Source organism: Grus americana, chromosome 3 (genome assembly GCF_028858705.1).
Source record: "Grus americana isolate bGruAme1 chromosome 3, bGruAme1.mat, whole genome shotgun sequence".
Taxonomy (NCBI): domain Eukaryota; kingdom Metazoa; phylum Chordata; class Aves; order Gruiformes; family Gruidae; genus Grus; species Grus americana.
In genome coordinates this window covers 108218639-108240833 of record NC_072854.1, presented here as the reverse complement: position 1 = coordinate 108240833, position 22195 = coordinate 108218639, and the positions used below count along the sequence as shown (strand labels likewise).

The window sequence follows — 22195 nt, the reverse complement described above, 5'->3', positions numbered from 1 at the left end:
TTTTAATTACTGAGTTTTATTTGTTATTCTGATGGGGAAGAAAATATTCCCTGTGCTAGAAGAAAGAGGAGTACAAAAGGGAACAACAGGGGCACAGTGCTAGCCAGTGGTCCCAAGTCTGATCTAACCCTCCCTACACTATAAAACTGTCAGATATTTACATGCAAAGACTACCATCTTTTCATGGGACCAACAGCAAAGGTTACAAGCAATGCTAGGAATAGCACATCCCAACAGGTCAAGTGAGCATTTTCAACTAATAGGAAAATAGTCACCATACTGACTAGTGCTGGCAACCTGTATTCAGACTTGGCAAGAGTCTACCACCACCAATAGTTTGTTGAAGAGATTACACTCTCTATAGCAAGATAGATGGATAATAATAATGAAATATGAAATTGTCACAGGTGCGTCTTGCAGCCTCTTCTAGTCTGTCTGAAGGCACAAAACACCTCCAGCCTCAGTGGTGGTGTTGCTGCAGAGTACTATACTCTCTCTCTACGAATCAAACATTTCAGAATCTCTATAAATGTCATGTTTTGCCCAATATTCAGAAGTAGGGCAGGTTTCACTTCATGCAGACAAATGCCTCTGGTCCTGTTTCCCAATGAACTCTGGAAGTTATTTTAAGATATCATAACTGCTCTGGGCAACAGTTTATCCTGAACAGTGAAGTGATTCCATCTGCTGCTCTATTTTATCAGACTAAAGCCATAAAATCTCTAATTACAAAATTTGCTTTTAGCACTTGGAGAGCTGAAGGTTGGGATCCCGATTATGGCTGTGTGATGAAGAAACAGCACTCACAGAGAACAAAAAAAAAAAAAAAAAAAAAAAAAAAGACCTGTATAAACAATGTGATGACAAAAATTCTTCAAGGTTCAGAGCAAGCATTCAGCAGGACAACGGCTCAAAAATGAAGAAGTCTAACACCACCACACGCAACTGTGACACAGGACTGCTGGGCTCTGCATATAGAGTTGCGAACAGTCCCTTAACATTGCTGGTCTTCTAATAAGCTATCTGTAAGACAGCAGAAAGGATTTAATAGAAAAACTTATTATTTGATAAAGTCCTGTGGGTTTTTACCTGAAAGGTGTTACTGAAGTGCAAAGCATTGAATTATATATGGCTAAACCGTGTCATATATTAGTATAACTTCTTTGGTCCTCTAGCAGTTTGTCTTTCTGCCTTAGTGAACTTCTCACACTATCTCCCCCCCACTCCCAGGATAAAGTCTGCTAGCAGCCAGCATTTACGGTACCTAAAATCAACATCTATATCCACAATTTACCTGACTGTTGATGCTTGAAATTGATGTCTCAAAATTTATTTTAAGAAATTTCACTTAGAAGATAAAAATTGAAAGGGGGATCTGGGCACAATTTCCCATTTTACTTAAAAAAAGAAAAAAAAAAAGAAAAAAGGGGGAAAAGAGAAAAAAAAAGGGGGAAAAGAGAAAAAAAAAGGGGGAAAAGAGAAAAAAAAAGGGGGAAAAGAGAAAAAAAAGGGGGAAAAGAGAAAAAAAAGGGGGAAAAGAGAAAAAAAAGGGGGAAAAGAGAAAAAAGGGGGAAAAGAGAAAAAAGGGGGAAAAGAGAAAAAAGGGGGAAAAGAGAAAAAAGGGGGAAAAGAGGAAAAAAGGGGGAAAAGAGGAAAAAAGGGGGAAAAGAGGAAAAAAGGGGGAAAAGAGGAAAAAAGGGGGAAAAGAGAAAAAAAAGGGGGAAAAGAGAAAAAAAAGGGGGAAAAGAGAAAAAAAAGGGGGAAAAGAGAAAAAAAAGGGGGAAAAGAGAAAAAAAAGGGGGAAAAGAGAAAAAAAAGGGGGAAAAGAGAAAAAAAGGGGGGAAAAGAGAAAAAAAGGGGGGAAAAGAGAAAAAAAAAGGGGGGAAAAGAGAAAAAAAAGGGGGGAAAAGAGAAAAAAAAGGGGGAAAAGAGAAAAAAAAGGGGGGAAAAGAGTAAAAAAAGGGGGGAAAAGAGAAAAAAAAAGGGGGGAAAAGAGAAAAAAAAGGGGGGAAAAGAGAAAAAAAAGGGGGGAAAAGAGAAAAAAAGGGGGGAAAAGAGAAAAAAAAGGGGGGAAAAGAGTAAAAAAAGGGGGGAAAAGAGAAAAAAAAAGGGGGGAAAAGAGAAAAAAAAAAGGGGGGAAAAGAGAAAAAAAAGGGGGGAAAAGAGAAAAAAAAGGGGGAAAAGAGAAAAAAAAGGGGGGAAAAGAGAAAAAAAAGGGGGGAAAAGAGAAAAAAAGGGGGAAAAGAGAAAAAAAAAGGGGGAAAAGAGAAAAAAAAGGGGGAAAAGAGAAAAAAAAAGGGGGAAAAGAGAAAAAAGGGGGAAAAGAGAAAAAAGGGGGAAAAGAGGAAAAAAGGGGGAAAAGAGGAAAAAAGGGGGAAAAGAGAAAAAAAAGGGGGAAAAGAGAAAAAAAAGGGGGAAAAGAGAAAAAAAAAGGGGGAAAAGAGAAAAAAAAGGGGGAAAAGAGAAAAAAAAAGGGGGAAAAGAGAAAAAAAAGGGGGAAAAGAGAAAAAAAAGGGGGAAAAGAGAAAAAAAGGGGGGAAAAGAGAAAAAAAGGGGGGAAAAGAGAAAAAAAAGGGGGGAAAAGAGAAAAAAAAAGGGGGGAAAAGAGAAAAAAAAGGGGGGAAAAGAGAAAAAAAAGGGGGGAAAAGAGAAAAAAAAGGGGGGAAAAGAGAAAAAAAAGGGGGGAAAAGAGAAAAAAAAGGGGGGAAAAGAGAAAAAAAAGGGGGGAAAAGAGAAAAAAAAGGGGGGGAAAAGAGAAAAAAAAGGGGGGAAAAGAGAAAAAAAAGGGGGGAAAAGAGAAAAAAAAGGGGGAAAAGAGAAAAAAAAGGGGGGAAAAGAGAAAAAAGGGAAAAAAGAAAAAAAAGAAAAAAAAAGAAAAAAAAGGGATTACATTTGGGAAGGTGAGATATTTCCACATATTTCTTTCACCAAACTTATCTGCCACACATTGCAGACATTCAAACAGAAAGATGTAAAAATGCTCCATAGATGCAGTCCCCGATTCTACATATTTCAAAGCATATTAGGAAAGTGAAATACATCTAAAGCATGGCTGCACTCCTGGATGATGATTTAAGACTTGACTGAAAGACTACTGAACTCTATGGACAGATTCATAATCAAGAGGGCTTGAAACAGGCACTGAAAAGACCTGATGCTACCTTGTTGAAGACATACACCATAAGATAATCCATTTTTCTAAATATTAAAACCCTTATGCTCCGCTTAACTGATGCTATGCACACCTGATGACACTCTTCCATTTGCCAGCCTCTTTAAATGTTTTACACACATTGCTGAATTCAGCCTTACAGCACCCATACTTGACAGGTTATCATCTATGGAAGAAAGAAACAAATACGTTTTCAGCAGCTATTTGATCTTTTAAAATCAGTTTGGTTTGATTCAGATTGTACCTGCTCCATGTGTGTTTCCTGCAAATATCATTATAAACACATTTACTGCTACAAATGGTCACAGAAGAGCAATTTTAAAAGAAAGAGCAGAGTACTCATAACAAGCCCACTTTAGTCTCTTTTTCTTGGGAATGATGAACACCACAGGAAAAACCTATTTTCAAAACATTAGAAAGGAAATAAAGGGGGAAATACAAAAACCCTTCTTAGATTATTTTCTGAGTCAAGCTGCTTTATTTCTAGTCAGCTGGACACTGATAAGCACCCATGTAATATGCTGTACTTGCATTGTAGATTGGGCAGCCACGTTTCCTCTACAAAATTAAATTACATAGTTTCATTACAGTTTGTCTTCAGTATAGTGCGAATTAAGATGCTCTCATTCACACCTGAGCTCCAAGATTAACCCGCCTCGGATGGGCAACCTCATGGCAAATCAACACTTCAGTCACTGATTCTGCAACAGTGCTTCACTCTCACCCTCATTTTCCCAGAAATTTTGGGGCTTGTATCTTGACGGCATGTGGGACTGCAAGTAAATTGAGCGGCTCAGATCCTCTGTCAGATAGCTGTAAAGTGGAAAAAAATTGACTGTCATTTTGAGTACTGTCCTGGTTCTGGCAAGGACAGAGTTAATTTCACAAGGAGCCAGGACAGGTGAGCCGAGCTGGCCGGGGGCTATTCCATACCATGTGACATCATGCTCACCATAAAAGGGGGCCGGTCGGGCAGGGGCGGGTTCTCAGGTCGGTTGGATCGGTAAATTGTTCTCTGTTATCACCCATTGTGAATATCTGTTATCAGTACTGTTGCTGATTGTTTCCCTCTCCCTTGCTGTCCCAGTAACGTGCCCTTATCCCAACCCTCGAGGCTTTGCCGTTGTTTTTCCGTTCCCCTCCCCATCCCGCCGGGGGAGGGGTGAGCGAGCAGCGCGTGGCGCTCAGCTGCCGGCTGGGGCTAAACCACGTCAAGTATAAAGGCAGGGTATCTGGGGGTGCCACTGGGGCTTGCAATCTCAATGGAAGAAAAAACTAAATTAACTACTTTCATTTAATTAGAGAGTGTTTCACTGGTTTGCTAGAACTGGTTCTGGCTAGCAATAAAGTACTTAGCAAATCTCTTTCAACAAGAAGCATTTTGAGAATACACTGATAAGGCTACGCAATAATATCACTAAGATGTTAATGATACTGTTAACATAAGTTTAATGTAAATAGAAATGAAGGAACGGTGTTGGTGATATGGATTAGACATCCTGCTGTCTTGATGCAACATCATTAAGGCACAAATGCAAGCAGTACATAAGATTCAAAAGGCAAGTTTTACACAATGCTTCTTTCGAGCCTTCTCCAAGGCAACTGCATCCAGCATCCCATCCCACCAGGCCACAACAAAGATGAGCAGGGAGCGTTTGCCAGGCCACAACAGAGGTGAACACTGGAGTGTTTCCAGAAAGCAGTAATTACAACGGTAGAATGAAACCAATGTTAATTGCCTCTCTTGATTTCTGCTAACACCAGCCTGGGCCCTCTGTAAGTTCAGAGTGATTTGTCAGTCAAAATGTTAAGATGTTACTTTGACCCCATCTAATCTTAGGCCAGCCTGACAGTCTGCCAAACTGAAGAACCTTAAAATAAAACACCACCTCTTCCTCCTGTCTTTTATATAAGCTAATGCAGAAATTTGAAATAGAACCCAGTTCCCCCTAGACTCAGTCTTTTGCAGCTTAATGGGGCTTTGGTGGCACATTGCTTTTGGAACAACAGTTGTCTCTAAGACTTTTCAATTTATACACCCAGAAACTAACACACTAAGAAAAATAATTTCTCTCTCTCTTTCACACATATTTGAAGGCAAATTCCAAAGTGCAAGTACATATCGATCATTTCATCCAGAAATCAGAAAATGGAAACTGAGGTATGCAGTCAGAGCCAACAAAACACAGCTCAATGAGAAGAGCTGGAGGCTGTTTCGTGGGAGCATAAAGGGAGCCAAGTAGTAGACCACTTGGCTCTCCAGTCAAGGGAGGACGGTAGATGAATAAGGGACGATGGTAGATGAATAAGGGGCACTTCTTCCTCTAGGAAGGAGGCTAGAGGAGGAAGGAGAAAAATCAGCATTCTAACACCACAGAAATACCTTTCTGCTAGCAACATGTTAATACAGAAACTCTCAATGATATTTTAAACTTTCTTCCAAATTGTTGTGGAGACAACTGTGACCTCCTGTGCAAGGCCGTAAAACTAACTACAGTATAAGAAGGTAATGAAAATAACCAGCTTTCCAAGCACACGCTCCTCCTGGGAGGAGAGAGGAAAGTGGATGAAACAAAACATTTAATTAATTCAAAATTTTTAGGCATGATGGGAAAAATACAATTTGCACTCAGGACACAAGTACTGTTATTTGGCACTATCCAACTTCTACAACATGAGGTCTGTAAATTCAATGTGGGAGACCACCCCTTACCTGATATATTCAGCAAGTCCCATTTTCACACTGGAATACCTTAAGCACAGTGAAACTGAAGAGATTCATATATTCAGCCACTGTTAGTATAACTTGAACTACATGTTTAAGTCCATCAAGTATCCTAGGGACAATCAACTGTCACGGTTTAACCCAGCAGGCAGCTAAAAGAACCACACAGCTGTTCGCTCACTGCCCCCCCCCCCCCCCAGTTGGATGGGGGAAAGAATCAAAAAGAAAGAGGTAACACTCATGGGTTGAAATAAAGACAGTTTAATAGGAGAGAAAAGAAAAAGAATAGTGAAAATGATGATGATGATAACAACACCACCAACAAAAGAATATACAAAACAAGTGATGCACAGCACAATTGCTCACCACTCAAAGCTGATGCTCAGCTAGTTCTGGAGCTGCGCCACCTCCTGGCTCCCCTAGTTACATGCTGAGCATGACATCATATGGTATGGAATATCCCATGGCCAGTTTGGGGCAGCTGTCCTGGCTGTGTCCCCTGCCAGCTTCTTGGGCACCCCCCACCTTCTCGTTGGCAGGGCAGTATGAGAAGCTGAAAAGTCCTTGACTGCTTGGCAACAACTAAAAACATCAGTGTGTTATAAGCATTATTCTCATCCTAAATCCAAACCACAGCACTATGCCAGCTACTAAGAAGAAAATTAACTCTAGCTCAGCCAAAACCAGGACACCGACTCATCATTCTGTGAAAGTATTAACTTAAATTTATAGGGTAGAACTGATATAGCCAGATGCATAAAATCTTAATTCTGCTTACAGAAGAAATACTAACTGTATCTTTCTTCCCTCGCCCTGTAATACACACAATTCTCATTTGAAACAATAGCTGAATATGCAATAATAATTTGTAATGTGAAATACTGTTAATGTGTTTCCTCTGGGAGTTCCTCTTCCAGAACATAGCAGAAACTACTTTTATTGCTCAAGTTTTCATTACAGAAATGCCATAGTACATATATCTTTGGTCTCCCATGTACCTTGCTACAGAGCATGACAAGCTAATGACAAGGCTTTTTCCCTGTCTCCCCCATCACCCTCCTTTTTTTTTATTTTTTTTTTAACTATCATCAGTGCATTAATATTTAGATAGATTTACTTTGGAGCAAATAGTAAATGACTAGGAAGCTGTTTCCACTTCTCATTCTCATTGTGATTAATGAGCTGGAGGAACACTCCCCCCCTTCTTTCTCCTTCTATGGCTGAAAACATATTGAGCGTATGCCTCTTCCACATCATTAAAAAATAATTTTAGAATTGTATTCCCTAGCAGATGGATGGGACTTGCACAACACTGGTGGCTTTTCCAAAAGGGAATAAGGATCAGCAAAACTACCCCTCAGCAGTCATTCCACGATGAAGGATGTAAGAAGGTACAGTACCAGACTGTTCAAAGAGTTAAAAAGCAAAAAGTATGCATGTACGCACACGTGTGTCTCACACACGTAAATTATGTGCACAAGCAACGATCAGCCCCTAAACAAAAAATCCATCACTCCATATAGAGTCAAGCAAAAAAAGAGAAAGAAAACAAGGCTTTCAAATCAACAGGATGATCAAAACCATTGGCCTCATTGACAACTTTTCTTCCTTACAAAGACAACCTGTGGATCTTCAACTGCATAAATACCCTGGTCAAAAAGGGTAACTCTGTATAAAAAGACTGTGTCTTAAAAAGGCTATGTCTTCACCCCCCAAGAACATCCTGAACTTCCCAAGAGGGTGTTTAAAATACTTTCCAGAGGTAAAAAGGCATCAAAATCCATTTCACACCTAAACACTGAAAAAAAACCCCCAAATGACTCTCACTAGGGCTGTCACAAGCAAGGAACAGAAAACACGATGCTTTCTGATGCGTAATTGAGCAACAGCTAAATAAAGAATGACATTAACCTGCAGAAGTTATTACCACAGCTTGCTGCGCCAGTACTGAACAGTTACATTACAATGAATGTTGTTTGTAAAACAAACTCTATTATCAGTCAGTAGATAATAAGTGAGCACGATCATGGAATAAATTATTACAGAAAACTATAAGCAGAAGTCATTAAGAAAAAGTCAATACTGGGAAAAAGCAGTTGTATCAGTCCTAGAAACAAAACAAGGCAGTAAAAGGCAAGAAATTTCAGATTTGAAATCTAGCAGACTAGATTTGATAGACCACTTCTTTTTCACTCAATAATTAATAAAATTGTCCGACACCAAGGTGATTTTTCTCCACAAAGGAACTTTCCTCTCAAGTCTGAGAAAACGTGGTACTCTTTGGCTTTGCTATTACGCTTCATTAAGTTAAAAAAATGCAACCAATTTGTAAGGTAGCATCGCAGTTGCACAGTTGCATTTTTAAAGCAAAATATAGATATTTGTTTATCAGCATGTTTTACTTTGCTTATATAGCTGACCTGCAGTATTTCTCTCCGAGTCAATTCATCATTCAATTGCACTCCCTTATGATGCCATAGTGCTGTATGACACAGTCACACCCGGACACTCAAACGGTGTCGTTACTCCTTGTATAAAGAGTTTTCCCATCTGCACTCATGATGATGCTCCTCAAGTCATAAAACCTCCATGGCATGGCACATAATGGCTGGAGGAGACATGCTGTCTCATCAGAGATAAAGAACAATCCCCGTGAAAAAGGACATACAAACTTTGTGGCACTAAGTTGTTGAACTAAGGCAGGAAAATGACACCCACTGTAATGCTGAACAGATAGCTAAGAAGGGATTTGGGGTCAGTCCAAGAAACCAATATTTCATCTGGCTCACTCTAAGGGAAAATACTTAATCAAAATTGAACTTCTCCTATGAAAAGTTCTGATTTCATGGAAGACACAATTTCTGGATAAAAGAAATAATACGATTATCCTAAATTACTTCCGGCTGTTCAGTTGGATACAACGCGCTTCATTCCTGCTTTTGCCCCCTCCATGACATCCCTGAGACTCCTTTATATATTAGGGGTTTCCATGTTTCCAAATGGCAGTTTCCTTCCTAAGTAGAATCCAGCTTCAAAAGAAAGGGAGAGCTCACTTCACTGATTTGCAACATCTCTCCCAGAACATAGGCAACGCCAAACACATTCTGTGTTCTGGAGCTAAAATGTAGCCTATCCATTGCAGTTAGGCCTGCAGCTCTGTCAGAAATGGAAAACTAGTAAGACATTCACTTGCTTAAAATAAAAATAAAAAATGAAAAAACAGAGCCAAAAAAACCATACTACTGAGCTCGACTGCAGAGGCAAATAACTCAACTAAAAAAATAGTCATCAGAATTTTGCAACCTTAATTTCTCTGCTCAATAAAGCTTTCTACTTTAAGGCAATTAAAACTAGGCATCAAAGGTACGTGAAATTGGGATTGGATAGCGATTAATTTGAGAAAGAAACATTCGCAATTCAGTTAGAAAAAAAGGCATCCATGTCTTAGGACTGGGGAGAATGAATGCAATAAGGAGAGCTGGGAGGGGCATGGGGAAGAGAACATGGAAGGAGTATGTGCAACGCCTGTCCCCTGTGGGGTGGAAATTTCTCTGCCATGTGGTGCTCATTATGAGGTACAAGACTCAGAAGAAGATACACAGCTAGAATTTTCCTAGCCTATGAATAATTATTTTTTTCCCCCTCTTTACTTTGCCCCTATAAATGTGTCTACATCGCAACAAATGCAGAATCTAGATTTTGTGCATACACTGAAGTTCAGTGGATTAATGCCAGCTTCCCAAACAGTGCTAGGCCACTCACTTGAGGTGAAGGAGACACACATTAACATCTCTGCTGGAATCAATTCCTTTGACTCTGAAGACTCAGACATCAACATTATTTCTCTCCATTAAAACTGGCACTCTAGTAAAAATAATGCCATAAATGCAGTGCCACTCGGCAGCACTTCTATTGAATACCAACCTCGCTAATGATCTGCTAGAATATCTCTTTAATGCTTGATTGTGTCCCTCTGTATAATATCACCTACTTCAGTGGGGTCTTAATGTTTTTTAAGAGTCCTTGAGATCACTTGATGAAAGCACCGCTGGAGAGCTATAGCATTACTTGCTTCATTTGTGTGGCCCTTTCTGTGAAAATTCCCCTCAATGAGGTCAGTTTGCAAGCCTCTAACAGGCTCTTGTTTGTGTCATCTTGGCAGAGATTTTTCTCCAGAAGTGGCAGCTGAACTGCACAAGGGGAGGTGTCCAGTGCTCACACTGGGCTGCAATTAGTAGTACTAGACCTGGTTACCCAAAATAAGCTGCTCTGGGCCTCCCCCAGCCTTTGGACCCAGAACACATGAAGAAGAAATATACCTGAGTCAAAGGCAAGCAGGACAGGAGCAAGAGACGGGGAGTGAAGATGAAAGGAGAGAACGAGACCTGCTGAGGACCTGGAAGGCCTGTTAAGAAAAGCCTGGAACACAAAACTAGAAGGGAAGAGTATGTTGAGACAGAGGCAGCCCAGAACAAGTGAGCCCTGGAAATAAGTGAGAGGAGATAAAAGAGCTGATGGAAAGACAGAAATTCTGTTGTCCAAGACAACAACGCTCTCCCTGTTTTCAAATTATTAAGGAAAGAAGTCAGTAAAATTATATAGGATTTTTTTTCCTTTCGTAATAGAATACTGGTGGCAAGCAATAAGTGAAAAGAAAGCAAGACGTTCTTAAAAAAAAATTTACAAATTGATAGTGGTCTGATTGTTGATAAACACTGAAGTTGATGGTATCTCTCTTTGTTTGAGAGGGGCTGTTTTACTAGGCACTGTCAACTGCAACTGCCTTGATACTGGCAATCAAAATTCCCTATCTGAAACAGAAATAGTAAGAGCAGAGTCAATTCCCTTAAAACAGTCCAGATACGTGCCCCAGCCTTGACCTGGAGAAATTGCCTAAAGGAATGAAAGGAGCCCAAGTTCCCAGACAACTGACTGAAAAAAAAGGAAATCAACTTGTGTCAGATGTTATCTAGAGACCTCTAAGAAATGAGCCTCTGAATAGCTCATCTGGCATGAAATAATAACAAATTGCAATCATCATGGTTTTGATATGGATCTGAATTGTCAAAAGCAATAGTCCACACTTCCTACACCACCGCCTCCTGAAAGCCAGGCATTTAGAAAGGAAAGGAGCAGAGATGCAGAAAACAGTCGCTAGATTTGAGAACACTGTCTCCATTCAAACTAAGACAATATCCAGATGGATCATCTCACATTTTTATTTTCTGGCATGGTAGTACATTTAGTTAGACACTCTTAGGATGTTTAATATCCTAAAAATAATCAGGTTATCCATTGCACTTAACATACTGATAGCAATCTTCTAACTAAAGTTATCTTAACACCTCTAGCAAGCAGGCTGCACAGGGAGTTTTTCAACACTTTGTATTTTTCCTCTGCTGAAGAAAATCAGATTATTTGGCTTCTTTATTAAAAAGTATTTCAATGTAAATATTTTGATAAAATCTTCCCCATAGTGTAATTTTGTTCTATTATAACGGCATCATAATAACTGGCCGCTGATCTGAATACAAGAGACAGCTGAGTTTGTCTCATTTACTCTACTGCTTGTATTCCTTGCTAGATGAAGCGGAGTCATAAAAACTTCATTGCCTCGTGAAAGATTTAGACTCATCCTGATCTTCTGCAGTCTTATCCTCATACAAAGTTCATCAAGGATGGCAGATGGTGCTGCTGGTTCAAGTCCCAGATTAGAATAGCTTTGTCTTGTCCAAAGGAACTTTATTACGCATCTTTGTGGCCTCAATCCATCAACATGAATGGTATGACAAGCCAGGGATGATCAGGAAAAGCTCCAATTACTTTCAGTAAACAAACTTCATTGCTGCTATTTCCAATAGAAAATCATATTTAGTCAGCCTGATATAGGAGGCAACAAATATCATAAGGTTACGGACTGACGTTTATAAAGAGCTAGCAACTGTACTCAGTGACTCAGAGAACAAAATGTCCATAAAGAAAAACAGATGAACACAACACTTACAAAAAAAGTAGGGAAAAGGCAAGTACTTCCAAATGCGATGGGGAGGACTGTTTCTTTCTGTATACAAGATACCAAAATGCTTCTGTGCAAGCCACGAACGTTCATGGCTTCGCTATATTAATTCATTTTAACAACAAGCATTATCCAGCACAGTGTGTGGAAAAGCCTTCTGCCACAGTGCACAGGTCAAGAAATAAGCTGTATAGAGCACAGTACAAAGCAGATCTGACAACCCTGTCTGAAACCTGTGTCTTTGGTGTTGGTGTCAACCTAAACCCATGTTTTTGCCAGACTAGTTGCTGATATTAATGGTTTGCCACTGCCAGTACAAAAGAGCCCTTGAGACAGTTGGTATTTTGTTACAGAAATATAATTTCTGCTGTACGAGACATGTGCCATAAACCCCGATAAAATTGCAAGGCAAACAAAGGTAGCTATTTGACAGAAAAATGACAGAAAAATGCTTTCAGGTATTAGCAACACTAGTTAACAAATACAGCACATGAGTTTTAAATGAAAAGCTCTGCAAAGTGCTTCACACTGGTGTCAAACGCTGCAGCCCTCACTGTATTCCTGTGGAAAGGCAGCCTGTTCAGTACTTTCCCCGATCACTGAAAATAACCCCAAGTCTCCTTTGTCTGCCACTGCAGCAGGCATCAGAATCTAAACAGTTTCTTAGCCTTCATTTTTTTCAATTTTCCATTTGGGAATTTATTAAGAATTAACTTGCAAATTCCCATTGAATAAATCTTTGGTTTCTTTCTAATATGCAGAAGTAAATTGTAAGTTAGTGGTCAAGTTTATCAGAGTTCTCTCTCTTCTTTCTTGAGTGGAAAATACCTGATTGACCAGCACTTGAGAGTAACAGACACCATTTTTGGTGAGGCAGCAATATAGACAGTGTTGTTCAAAGTGAGGGTGCAAAGCTGCCCCACTGGACTTGAACCCTGTGGTGTGAGTCATGAAACACAACAGATAATTTAAGAGCGATACCTGAGAACCTGGCTTAGAATGCAGAATCAACTGCATTAGCGCTATAGTAACACTCTTAGCAGCTGGACAGGTCAAGGACATGATTTTTAAGCCTTTAAGGTTATCAGCACCTAGTTAATAATTTCTCTCTGAATTTGAAGGGAGGAATACTACCTTGTAAATCTTCTATAGTACTTACCATGGCAGGGTAGATTTGCCTTGGATAAGGAGATTCTTAAGCATTAGCAAGGGAAGCCCCAAGGAAATTGCACATCATGACAAAACCACGCTGCAGGGTGGGACAGCCGCAGAGGAGGTTGCGCAGAAGTCAGGTTTTTAAGGTCAAAAATAAGTAGGAGATACAGAAAGCAATTATACCGCAGGCTAGTTATAAAACTTTGCCAACAGCAGAATGACAGAGAGCTTAGCTTAAGGGGAGCAGAAAATAACTAGAAAGAAGGCCGACAATATTAATGAGGTGCGTCGCCTAGTCTCTGGAAACAAATGTTGGAAGCCTTTTGGCTGTGGGAAACCATACTTGGACACTACATAGCAAAGGATTCTAAGGAGACTGCTTGCAATTCTGTATAGCAGAATTCTAATCGAAGAAAAGTAAGATGACAAAACGACAGTGTGTGTGAGTGCTTGGGAGAGGCGGCTGGGTGGTATGTGTATGTGTGGTGAGTTGTTTGCTTGTTTAGGTTTTAGGAAACTGAAATTCATCCTGGCGTGTCTACACTGATAGGAAGAAGTGAAACATAGGCTAGCATCAACATGGGGCTGGAAAGATTAGTTTGGAATGACTTTTAAAAATTGAAGTAGAAGCCTCAGGTAGAGACAAAAAAAAAAAAAGGAGATCTATAAAACAAGGGAAACAAGTTAAAGGAATGGGGGGGGAAACAACCCTGACCTTGAAAAGCAAGAATAGCTAACAACCAGAAAAGAGAAGCCTGCAAATAATTCTGAAGGACACAACGTATAAAAGTTTAAGAGGACAGATTTTTGTGTCCAGGATTTGGACAGTATAAAAGTTGGATTAGGTTGCTCAGATGTTCAGAGTGGTCTGAAGAAATTGTTTCAGCCACGTAAGAAATAATTTATATCAAGAAATCTTTGGTTTCAAAAGAACAAATACCCAAACCAGCCACTCTTCAGGGTGCCCCAACTCTGTTGCCATCTACAGGGTCAGCTGTGCCAGCCTCGGGGGTTTCATGCACAGAAGCAGCTCCCGGAGCCCAAGGAGGTCACCAACAGGTGCTGCCATTAGCTGGGAAGCCACAAGGATCCTTGTGCATGCTGGGCATCCAGCTCACCGCCTTAGCCCTCCTCCACTACAGTGTGTTCAGCACTTTGTTAAAAGCAGCAGCAAAGGCTACTCCACTAGGTATCCATAAAACTGAACTCTTAATCCTGAAAAATAAGCTTCTTTTTCTTCTACTGTTCCATTCTCTACACATTAAGTAATCTGCTTTTGTAGTAAGCCAAATTTTCATATATTTGACAAAAAAATTCCTAATTTGCTACTTTTATTTCGACTTTTAAATAGCCTTTTTTTCCCTGTCCTTTTTTATAATTGTAATTGGAAGTAGACTACACAACTTTGGCCTTGCCATTTGCATTTGAATCTGGCAAACATCAATAAAAGGCAGCACTAGCACCTAATAACTGTCAGATAACATGTATTAGAAGACAAGAACGAGCACTTCCCCATCCCCTAGTACTCCAAACTGATTTCCAGTGAGTTTGATTGGGACTGTAATCAACTGGGAGGAAAAAAAAAAAAAGTATTTACAATTACTTATTACTGAACTGATGTTCATTGGCTTTGGTTGGTTCAAGAGGTCATGCAATATTGCTGCTTCACAATATGATACATCACAATAGTGAATGGCACTCAAAATTCAGTTTCTGGTAATACAAATACATCATTCTTTGTAATAAATAGTTCATTTCCATATACACGTCTGTAAGAGGAAATAAACTGCTACAGTCCAATCTCAACTGACAATACAGAAATCCTTCTGGAGCAGTTTGAAGCTACTGCTTTGTTGTACTCGAAGTTACCATGCAAAACTAAGGCACACTCTAAAGCAAACCAATGCTGCATAAAATCTACAAAAAAGATCCAAGTTTATCTCAAGAAATAATATAGCACTTCATCAGCAGCAAAACCACCAAGAAGTTTAAAGCAGAAGTATACAGACATGTACCTACCTCTAGTGCTAAACTGACAACTTAATCTACATAATTAGTCCTCAAGTGGAGTGGGAAAACAATCTTTACAAATCTGCAGATATTTGTGCATCAGGTTCGTACTGTTCCATAAAGCTTTGAAGGGCTCTATTTCACCTTACACATTCTGAAGGGTTTTGATTTAAATCTCCTTGTCCACTGAAAACAAACTAGCAATGAACTGCTCAAGGTGCCACAACCGAGAGAGTTAAACCTTTCTTCAGATCTAGACTCGAGATACTGAAAGAACCAAGGTTTTGCTGGGTGGAGATGAAAAACTTCTTTCCAAATACAAGCATCTGCTATAAAAAGGACTGATTCTTCACAGGTGTCAAGGACACTATCTTTTAAAAAGGGAAGGGGGAAAAGAGACATCAACGTCTTTTTTTTGGTTTTTTTTTCCTCTTTTTCTTTCTTTGCATTTAATTTGACAGACCGAAAGAGACTAAAAGTTGGCTAGTGGATAACAGCACAGAAAAAGTTTAAGTGCTCATTTTCTGTCTAGAACCAGTGATGTTTTCTCTCTAAAAGTAAGGATTAGTGGTGCCTGGCCACCAAGGCGGGAGAGCTTAGTTTCTAATGAAACCATAAACTCAGATTATTTTCCTGGATTACCTGAATTTCTCAAATGTACAGTTTAGACTGAATGACTTAAACTGTTGATTTAGAATTCTCTGAGAGTAAAATGTGCTTTATTTTTTTTAAAACATATTTTGATGCCTAAAAATGAGTTTAAGTGCCCATATGAAGTACCACAAATACACACACTTCGATCTTCATTCTTATGTCACAGTCCAGACATTTGCAAATGAAAGGCTTGAACTTAGTAAAGTGTTTTTTCAAGGAGGAGAAAAAAAAACCCCATCCACAAAAAAAGCCAAGCAAATTCATATTACTGCTAACCTGAGAAAGGTATTTTTAAGGTTAAAGGGTTCCAAGAAAGAAAATTCCTTCTACTAGTCTGTGAGAAAGAAAGGGGAGAAAAAAAAAAAGGAAAAAAAATAACAAGAAAAGGAACAACACTAGTACAAGACATAACCTTCAGACTTCAAGCCCCAAGGTCAAATGTGACAGATGCTAGTGATTCCTTCATTTATTTTTCTTGACATCTATCAATGCAATCAATCTCAAGTGAAGTTGTAGATGCCAGAAAGGGAATAGCCTATCATGATTTGTAGTAACCTTCAAAACCAGGTGCTTTTTCTCTGTTGGAAGTGCTCTGTGCAGAAATATACATGTACCTACTGAAGTACTGGCTATACAACGTATTATTTTATGGCTTCCTTTCTCATGCATGCATGTTCAGATCTCAGGTTTTATTTAAGAGACATCTTTTACTTCACATATTTACACAAAAGTCTTCAGATGAACCTCAAGTTTGGTTAAGGCTCTAGACTAGTCCAGAGGTCCTACTCACAGCTCAAAAATCACATGTGGCTTGCAAAGTCATTTTATATGGTTTGTACAGGTGTGCGTAAGTCAAAAGATGGCTAGTTCGGTACCAACAATTCTATGCAGGGATTCTGCAGTCCACGTCCCCTAAGCGTGGGGTGACAGGACAGATCATGTTGATCTGTCAGTGCCACAGCCTCAACCTCCCTTTGCCTCTAAAGTGTTGCAAGGATTTGTAGGAAGAGACAAAGCCTCACTAACATAAAGCAATTACAATCTAAAAGACACAGAAAAACATCCAAGAGAAACTACCCTGCTCTTTTCTATAGAGAAAACGCAGCAACACGACGGAACAGACAGTGTGCCTAGCTCATGTAGGAAATGTGGGATAGATGCCAGAAGTTAACTCAATCCAGTAGTTCAAATATTATCTTTTGAATTTCCATCTGAACACGGCTGACCTCCTGGTATTCCTGCTGAAGTAGCTGATCTGAGGATCTTCCCCGCCTCCTCTCTTCAGGGAGGCCTCAATTACCTTCAGTTGTGTGAAGAGTATTGAGATCCACTTGTTACATTATTTTTTGGGGCAAGAACATGATTATGGAATTAGTGATGAGGGAGGTCTGCAATGAAGGGCCTAATTGAAGTTATGCTGTCATTTGCTATGGGCTTATTAAAGTTTGGTTTGATGTATAGTATATAATACCACAACTTACCATTAAAAGTGCAAGTAGAGATGTAAAATAATAATGGTAATTAAAATGAACAATGCTATTTTTGTCCTTGCCCAACTCTAACTTCTCTAAAATACACAAATCAAAAGAAATAAAAATCAATCCTGTATTACAAACTCTGACCTCATTGACAAGTTTTCCCTTGTGTTCTCCTCACTCTACTAAGCACATTTACAATCTTACTAGCTTTATCATTATAAATTTAACAGATGGGAAAATAAGAGGTGAAATGAAATCAGTGGCCACAGTGACAGTCTGAGAAGCACCCAGAAGTCAACATTTAACTTGTGAAAGTAACTCTGCTTGGTGAATAACTAACATGGTACATAAACATACTTGCTGCCTCCTTATCTCCAGTACCGCAAAAAAGGAAGTCCATTAAATAGCAACAAGAAAGGATTGTGTACCGCACCACGGGAGCAGAAAACCAGCAAAAGCCAATACCTGCATCTAGCGGCATTTGGGATAAATCAGAAAGTGCTGTGCTCCATGGCAGGAGTTATAACAACTCTTTTGCCATTACAAAGGATCGATAGCACTGAACTGATTCTCTCCCTGTATTGTTTGCAGGTGCTTGTAAAACACAACAGAATTGCAAGAGATGCCAGAAGAGACTAATCATATCAAAAACACATCCACAAAGTCAGATCATCTAGAAACTCTATCAAGCAACAAATCTAATTCTAACAGAATATAATAGTAATGGGTTGTTCCCCATAGAGGAGTCCTACTGATTGCTTAGGAACTAAATTAGAGAAGGTCTAACCAAAGGTGTTCCAAAACCCATAGATTACATACAGAGTAAGATCTTTCTGCTCTTAAAAAAAAAAAAAAGGGTATACAATTCTGTTGAAGTGATAAACAAAGACATAATTATCTTCTGAGTGGTAAGCACTGTTGCAAATATTATGTAGGAAAGTTATTACTGTATTTGGCAAAGTTTCTGTGTAATATAAAACAAGCATCCCTTTGCCAGCCTCTGGTGTTTCATCACTCAGGAACCATTCGCAGCTATTACTTCTGGCATATTCTTCCTGGTGTCTGCTCCATCTGCCCCATCCTACTGCTATGTAATGTATCTTAAATTAGCTAGCTTTCTTCCTACACACAGTAGATCAGCTGCAGTGAAATATGTCAAGTAAGAAAATAAAACAAATACGTGTTTTCCACATAACAATTTCTGTAATGACTGTGCCTCATTATGGAATTGGTACAATTCTAGTCCACAGGCTTGGGCTATTTTTTTCTAGAGAGAATGAGACCAGAGGAGCAAACAGAACATCACTAGTTCTGCCTTTGAGTATTTATGCGTGCTGAGTATCCATCAAAATCACACCTGGTATTTTGCACACAAAGACAACATGGCTGAACCCTGGTAAAAAATAAATATTGGGTGCTATGCCATCTTTACCTGACTAATAACATTTCATAACTTTACATATATTCTACATAAAATCAGATCAAAGTGCTGTCAACCAAAACCTTTGCTTGCCTAGTTTCACCCTGAATGAAACAGTAACACCTGACAGCATCTACTTTTTTCTCTTGTAAATGTAGGTGAACTGTGAAGACTTTGTAAGATATTAATATATGTAATTCAGGTTATGCGGTTTAAAAAGAAAAAAAAAAAGGAAAAAGTGGTGGGGGGAACATACTGACATTGTGCATAGTTCGAGATATGAGAAAATCCACCCTGGAATTAATTTATTGCTTTACCACCCTTCAGGTGCATTTGTTTCAATAAAATATACTCTTCCTGCTATGAGCTTGATTTTAAGCAATGGCATGGACTCACTACTGCATGTACAAATCGCTGGGAACTACGCACACTTTACACCTTGTTTGCAAACCGATATATAAAGAGCATAGAATCAAAGAAGTGTCACCTATAAAACTTTAAAGGGCTTTTATTTCTAGCACGGGCTCATCACTGAGGAATCCAATTACGTTGCACCCAGAGCTAAAATCCTTATAAAATTTTAAAAATCAGTTGGTTATAGCATGGTCAAAGAATTCATTACAAAACAATATGATTCTTTGCAATTTCCAAGACAAAATAAAGTATTTAAACAGCACAAGTTTCCCCTGTAGGACTGTTAGTTCATTTAAGAACTTCATTGAATTATTCTTGACTTCTGATCAGCTATTTTTTGATTCCTATTTAAAGAAAAGATGATTTTTTACAAAAGTGAGATTTGCATGGTTCGTTATCCAAGCTGAGATAAGCAAATATTATCACTCCAAACAAAGGACAGAGGAGCACTCATAAATTCTGGAATGGTGGTTCAGGGCAAATGGTAACAAACTGCTACCCTATCGTCTGTGGCTGCATTCTGTGGACAGACACTTAACTATCCCTACCTGACATTTATGCAGGCACAATATCAGAGCCTGAGAGCTACTACCTCTCACAGTGAAGAGACAAAATCAGAGGGGGAAAAAATGAACCCGACAGTTGCTCCAACTGCATAGTTTTATAGCACACAGAGTACCAAGGAGTCAGCCATACAAATCCGTGAAAGTCTCGAGCATGTCCTTACTACCCCTATGTGCCACACAAATGCTGCTGGGGAGCAAGCTACACTTCTTGCAAGCATATGGGATAGCCAAGCTATAACCAAAGCCACCTCCTTTAAAAGCAGAGACCCTCTTTACTGTGGTGACAATCTCCATCTGCCACCTGCAATACACAGCTGAGTAGTCCATATTGTCTCCAGCAGATGGCAAAGGTAGGCATTTGTTATCATAAAGTGATCTTTCCCTTCCTTTCAAGTCTTCTTACGCTTTGCGCTTGCCTGTGTTCCTGGTAAGTTCTGCCTGCCCACAGATCCAAGCTAGAGCTCCTCCATGCAGCACAGCAAAGCATTTTAGACACAGCAGTATTCCCTGCAAGCGCCAAGGAACAGTGGCATTGCCAATGCAGGAGGCACTTTGCACAAAGCATGTTTATTAGCTGTGACATAGAGCACAGCATTTGCAAAGAGCTAAGGAAGAAGACAGCTGCTGCAGCTCCCCTAATTACCTTTCCCCAGACATCAACAGTAATTTACAATTTGGATGATGTTGCTGGAACTAAGTATGATCTAGATCCACACACAAGCTCTCCTCCTCACTTTTACAGGCCATGTGTTATACGAGAATTACAACTGTTCAAACCATTTCTATGAGTTAGGTTATCTCCTGTAAGGTTTTTTATTGCACATTCTCCTTTGGCTACAGGAAAACACAGAATTTGCTGTAGACAGTAATCAGATAATCACATCTTGTTACAAGGACAAGCCAGCAGGACTTGCTATTAGAAACTCTCCAATCTATCACATCAAAACAAAGAACATTTGAGATGCTTAGTAAAAATTATGCTTCTTAACACACATTTCACAGAAGTAAAAAATAAAAATAAAAAAGATCAGTATATAGAACAGGTAAACATTAGCTTCACATATATCCAAATTCAATTCATTTTTAAATATTTACCGTGTTCAACTCCTGCTGTTTTGCTGCTAACAAAAATTTAAAGGAATGCACAGGAAGTCTGACAAATTAAGACATTATCAACAATTAAGATTAATTGCACAAAGAGGATAAAACATTTCAAACAGTTGCACCCCTGAAAGATCAAAAGCTTTACTCCTCTGCCAGTAGCTCCGAACTGCTTTATTGACAAGAGACGGCATTTAAAAAAACCACAAATGCAAGACAAAAATTAAAATGTATGCAGGCACATGAAACTGCAAAGACTCGGTAGACATTCTAAGCCCAATAGTATACTTGGGTAAAGAAGTAGTAAAAAGAAATCAGACAGAACAAATTACACAGAAAAGCTTTAAACTTACGATGAGTATCCACACTATGTCTGTACTGGCAAGTACCGAGAATAAAGCTGATGTTGACTTAGAGACTCACTGTTACATGGATCCAGTAGTTTGCGGATGCTTTGTATAATAAAACAAGCACCAATCTCCACCTTCTACGGTAATTTAGACCCATGCAAGACAAACATCTACTCAGTGTGGTGTCCTGCTCCCCTTAGTAGACGTGCAGCATGTATTTTGTGGCTGTAATGCTACACAAACGTGTGATTCTTCTCAAATCAAGCTGTGAGTCAAATGAGGGGATGAGACTTACCCATGTTTCTCTGGACTCTCCACTGATAAGATTTCACTGCTGCTTTCATCAATGGGAAGGACACGAGCAATATATTCTCCGCTCTGCTGGTAAAACTTATAAACAGCCACTTGAACTATGCATTGGTCACTGCTGCTTCTCAGCCAAGGACTCAGGATGACGGGGTTTGGCCTCTCTGATGTATTGAGAAAGAGAAACGAACCTAGAACAGATGAGGCAACAAGAAAGCTTTAAGAACAAAAAAAAAAAAAAAAAAAGCCTCAGAGTGCAGATGAATACTTGTAATTTTTATGCCGCAGCTCACTCTGCAGTCCTTCCATACCTCCCAGTCAAAGATTATCTTTGCCAACTAGTTTGGGAAGTTCACCCGTTTTGTATTAAACCCATCAAGATCTTACCAGGCAGGCAACATTTCAACTCACCTTTGGATGGTCCAAAACAAAGATTACATTTACATTTAACTCCCAGAAGAAAAGGCATAAAGTGGAAAAAGCTATAAATATTAAGGGCAGGGAAAAATAACAAAAAGTATTGTTACAAAAAGTAACAATAAAACTCAATCAACCAATAGACTTCCAAAGTTAAGCCCAGGTAGGTGATTAAAGAGTTTTAGGTTTAGATTCTTGCTTTCATGTACTTATTCTTCCTGGACTTCATCCCCATCTCTGTAACCTCTCAGGTGTGGTCCAGACCCAAACATTATGGCCTTGGTTCAGTCCTGATTTGACAACTCTGAGATATATATTTAATTAATTTTATAATACTTTATATATGTATTTCTCTCACCCAAATAAAGAACACAAATTCAATAGCTTTACTTTTGCTCTTCTATAAACAGA

The 22195-nt window shown here is 39.2% G+C and overlaps 1 protein-coding gene across 1 annotated transcript in view; it reads right to left on the bottom strand.

Moving 5' to 3' along the window:
• Positions 1-22195, bottom strand: part of ALK (ALK receptor tyrosine kinase) — a 324766-nt gene that overhangs the window by 154140 nt on the left and 148431 nt on the right. The window contains exon 4 of the mRNA XM_054822404.1: positions 21357-21558. Within this exon, the coding sequence (XP_054678379.1) occupies positions 21357-21558 (202 nt within the window). The remainder of the gene's footprint in view (positions 1-21356; positions 21559-22195) is intronic.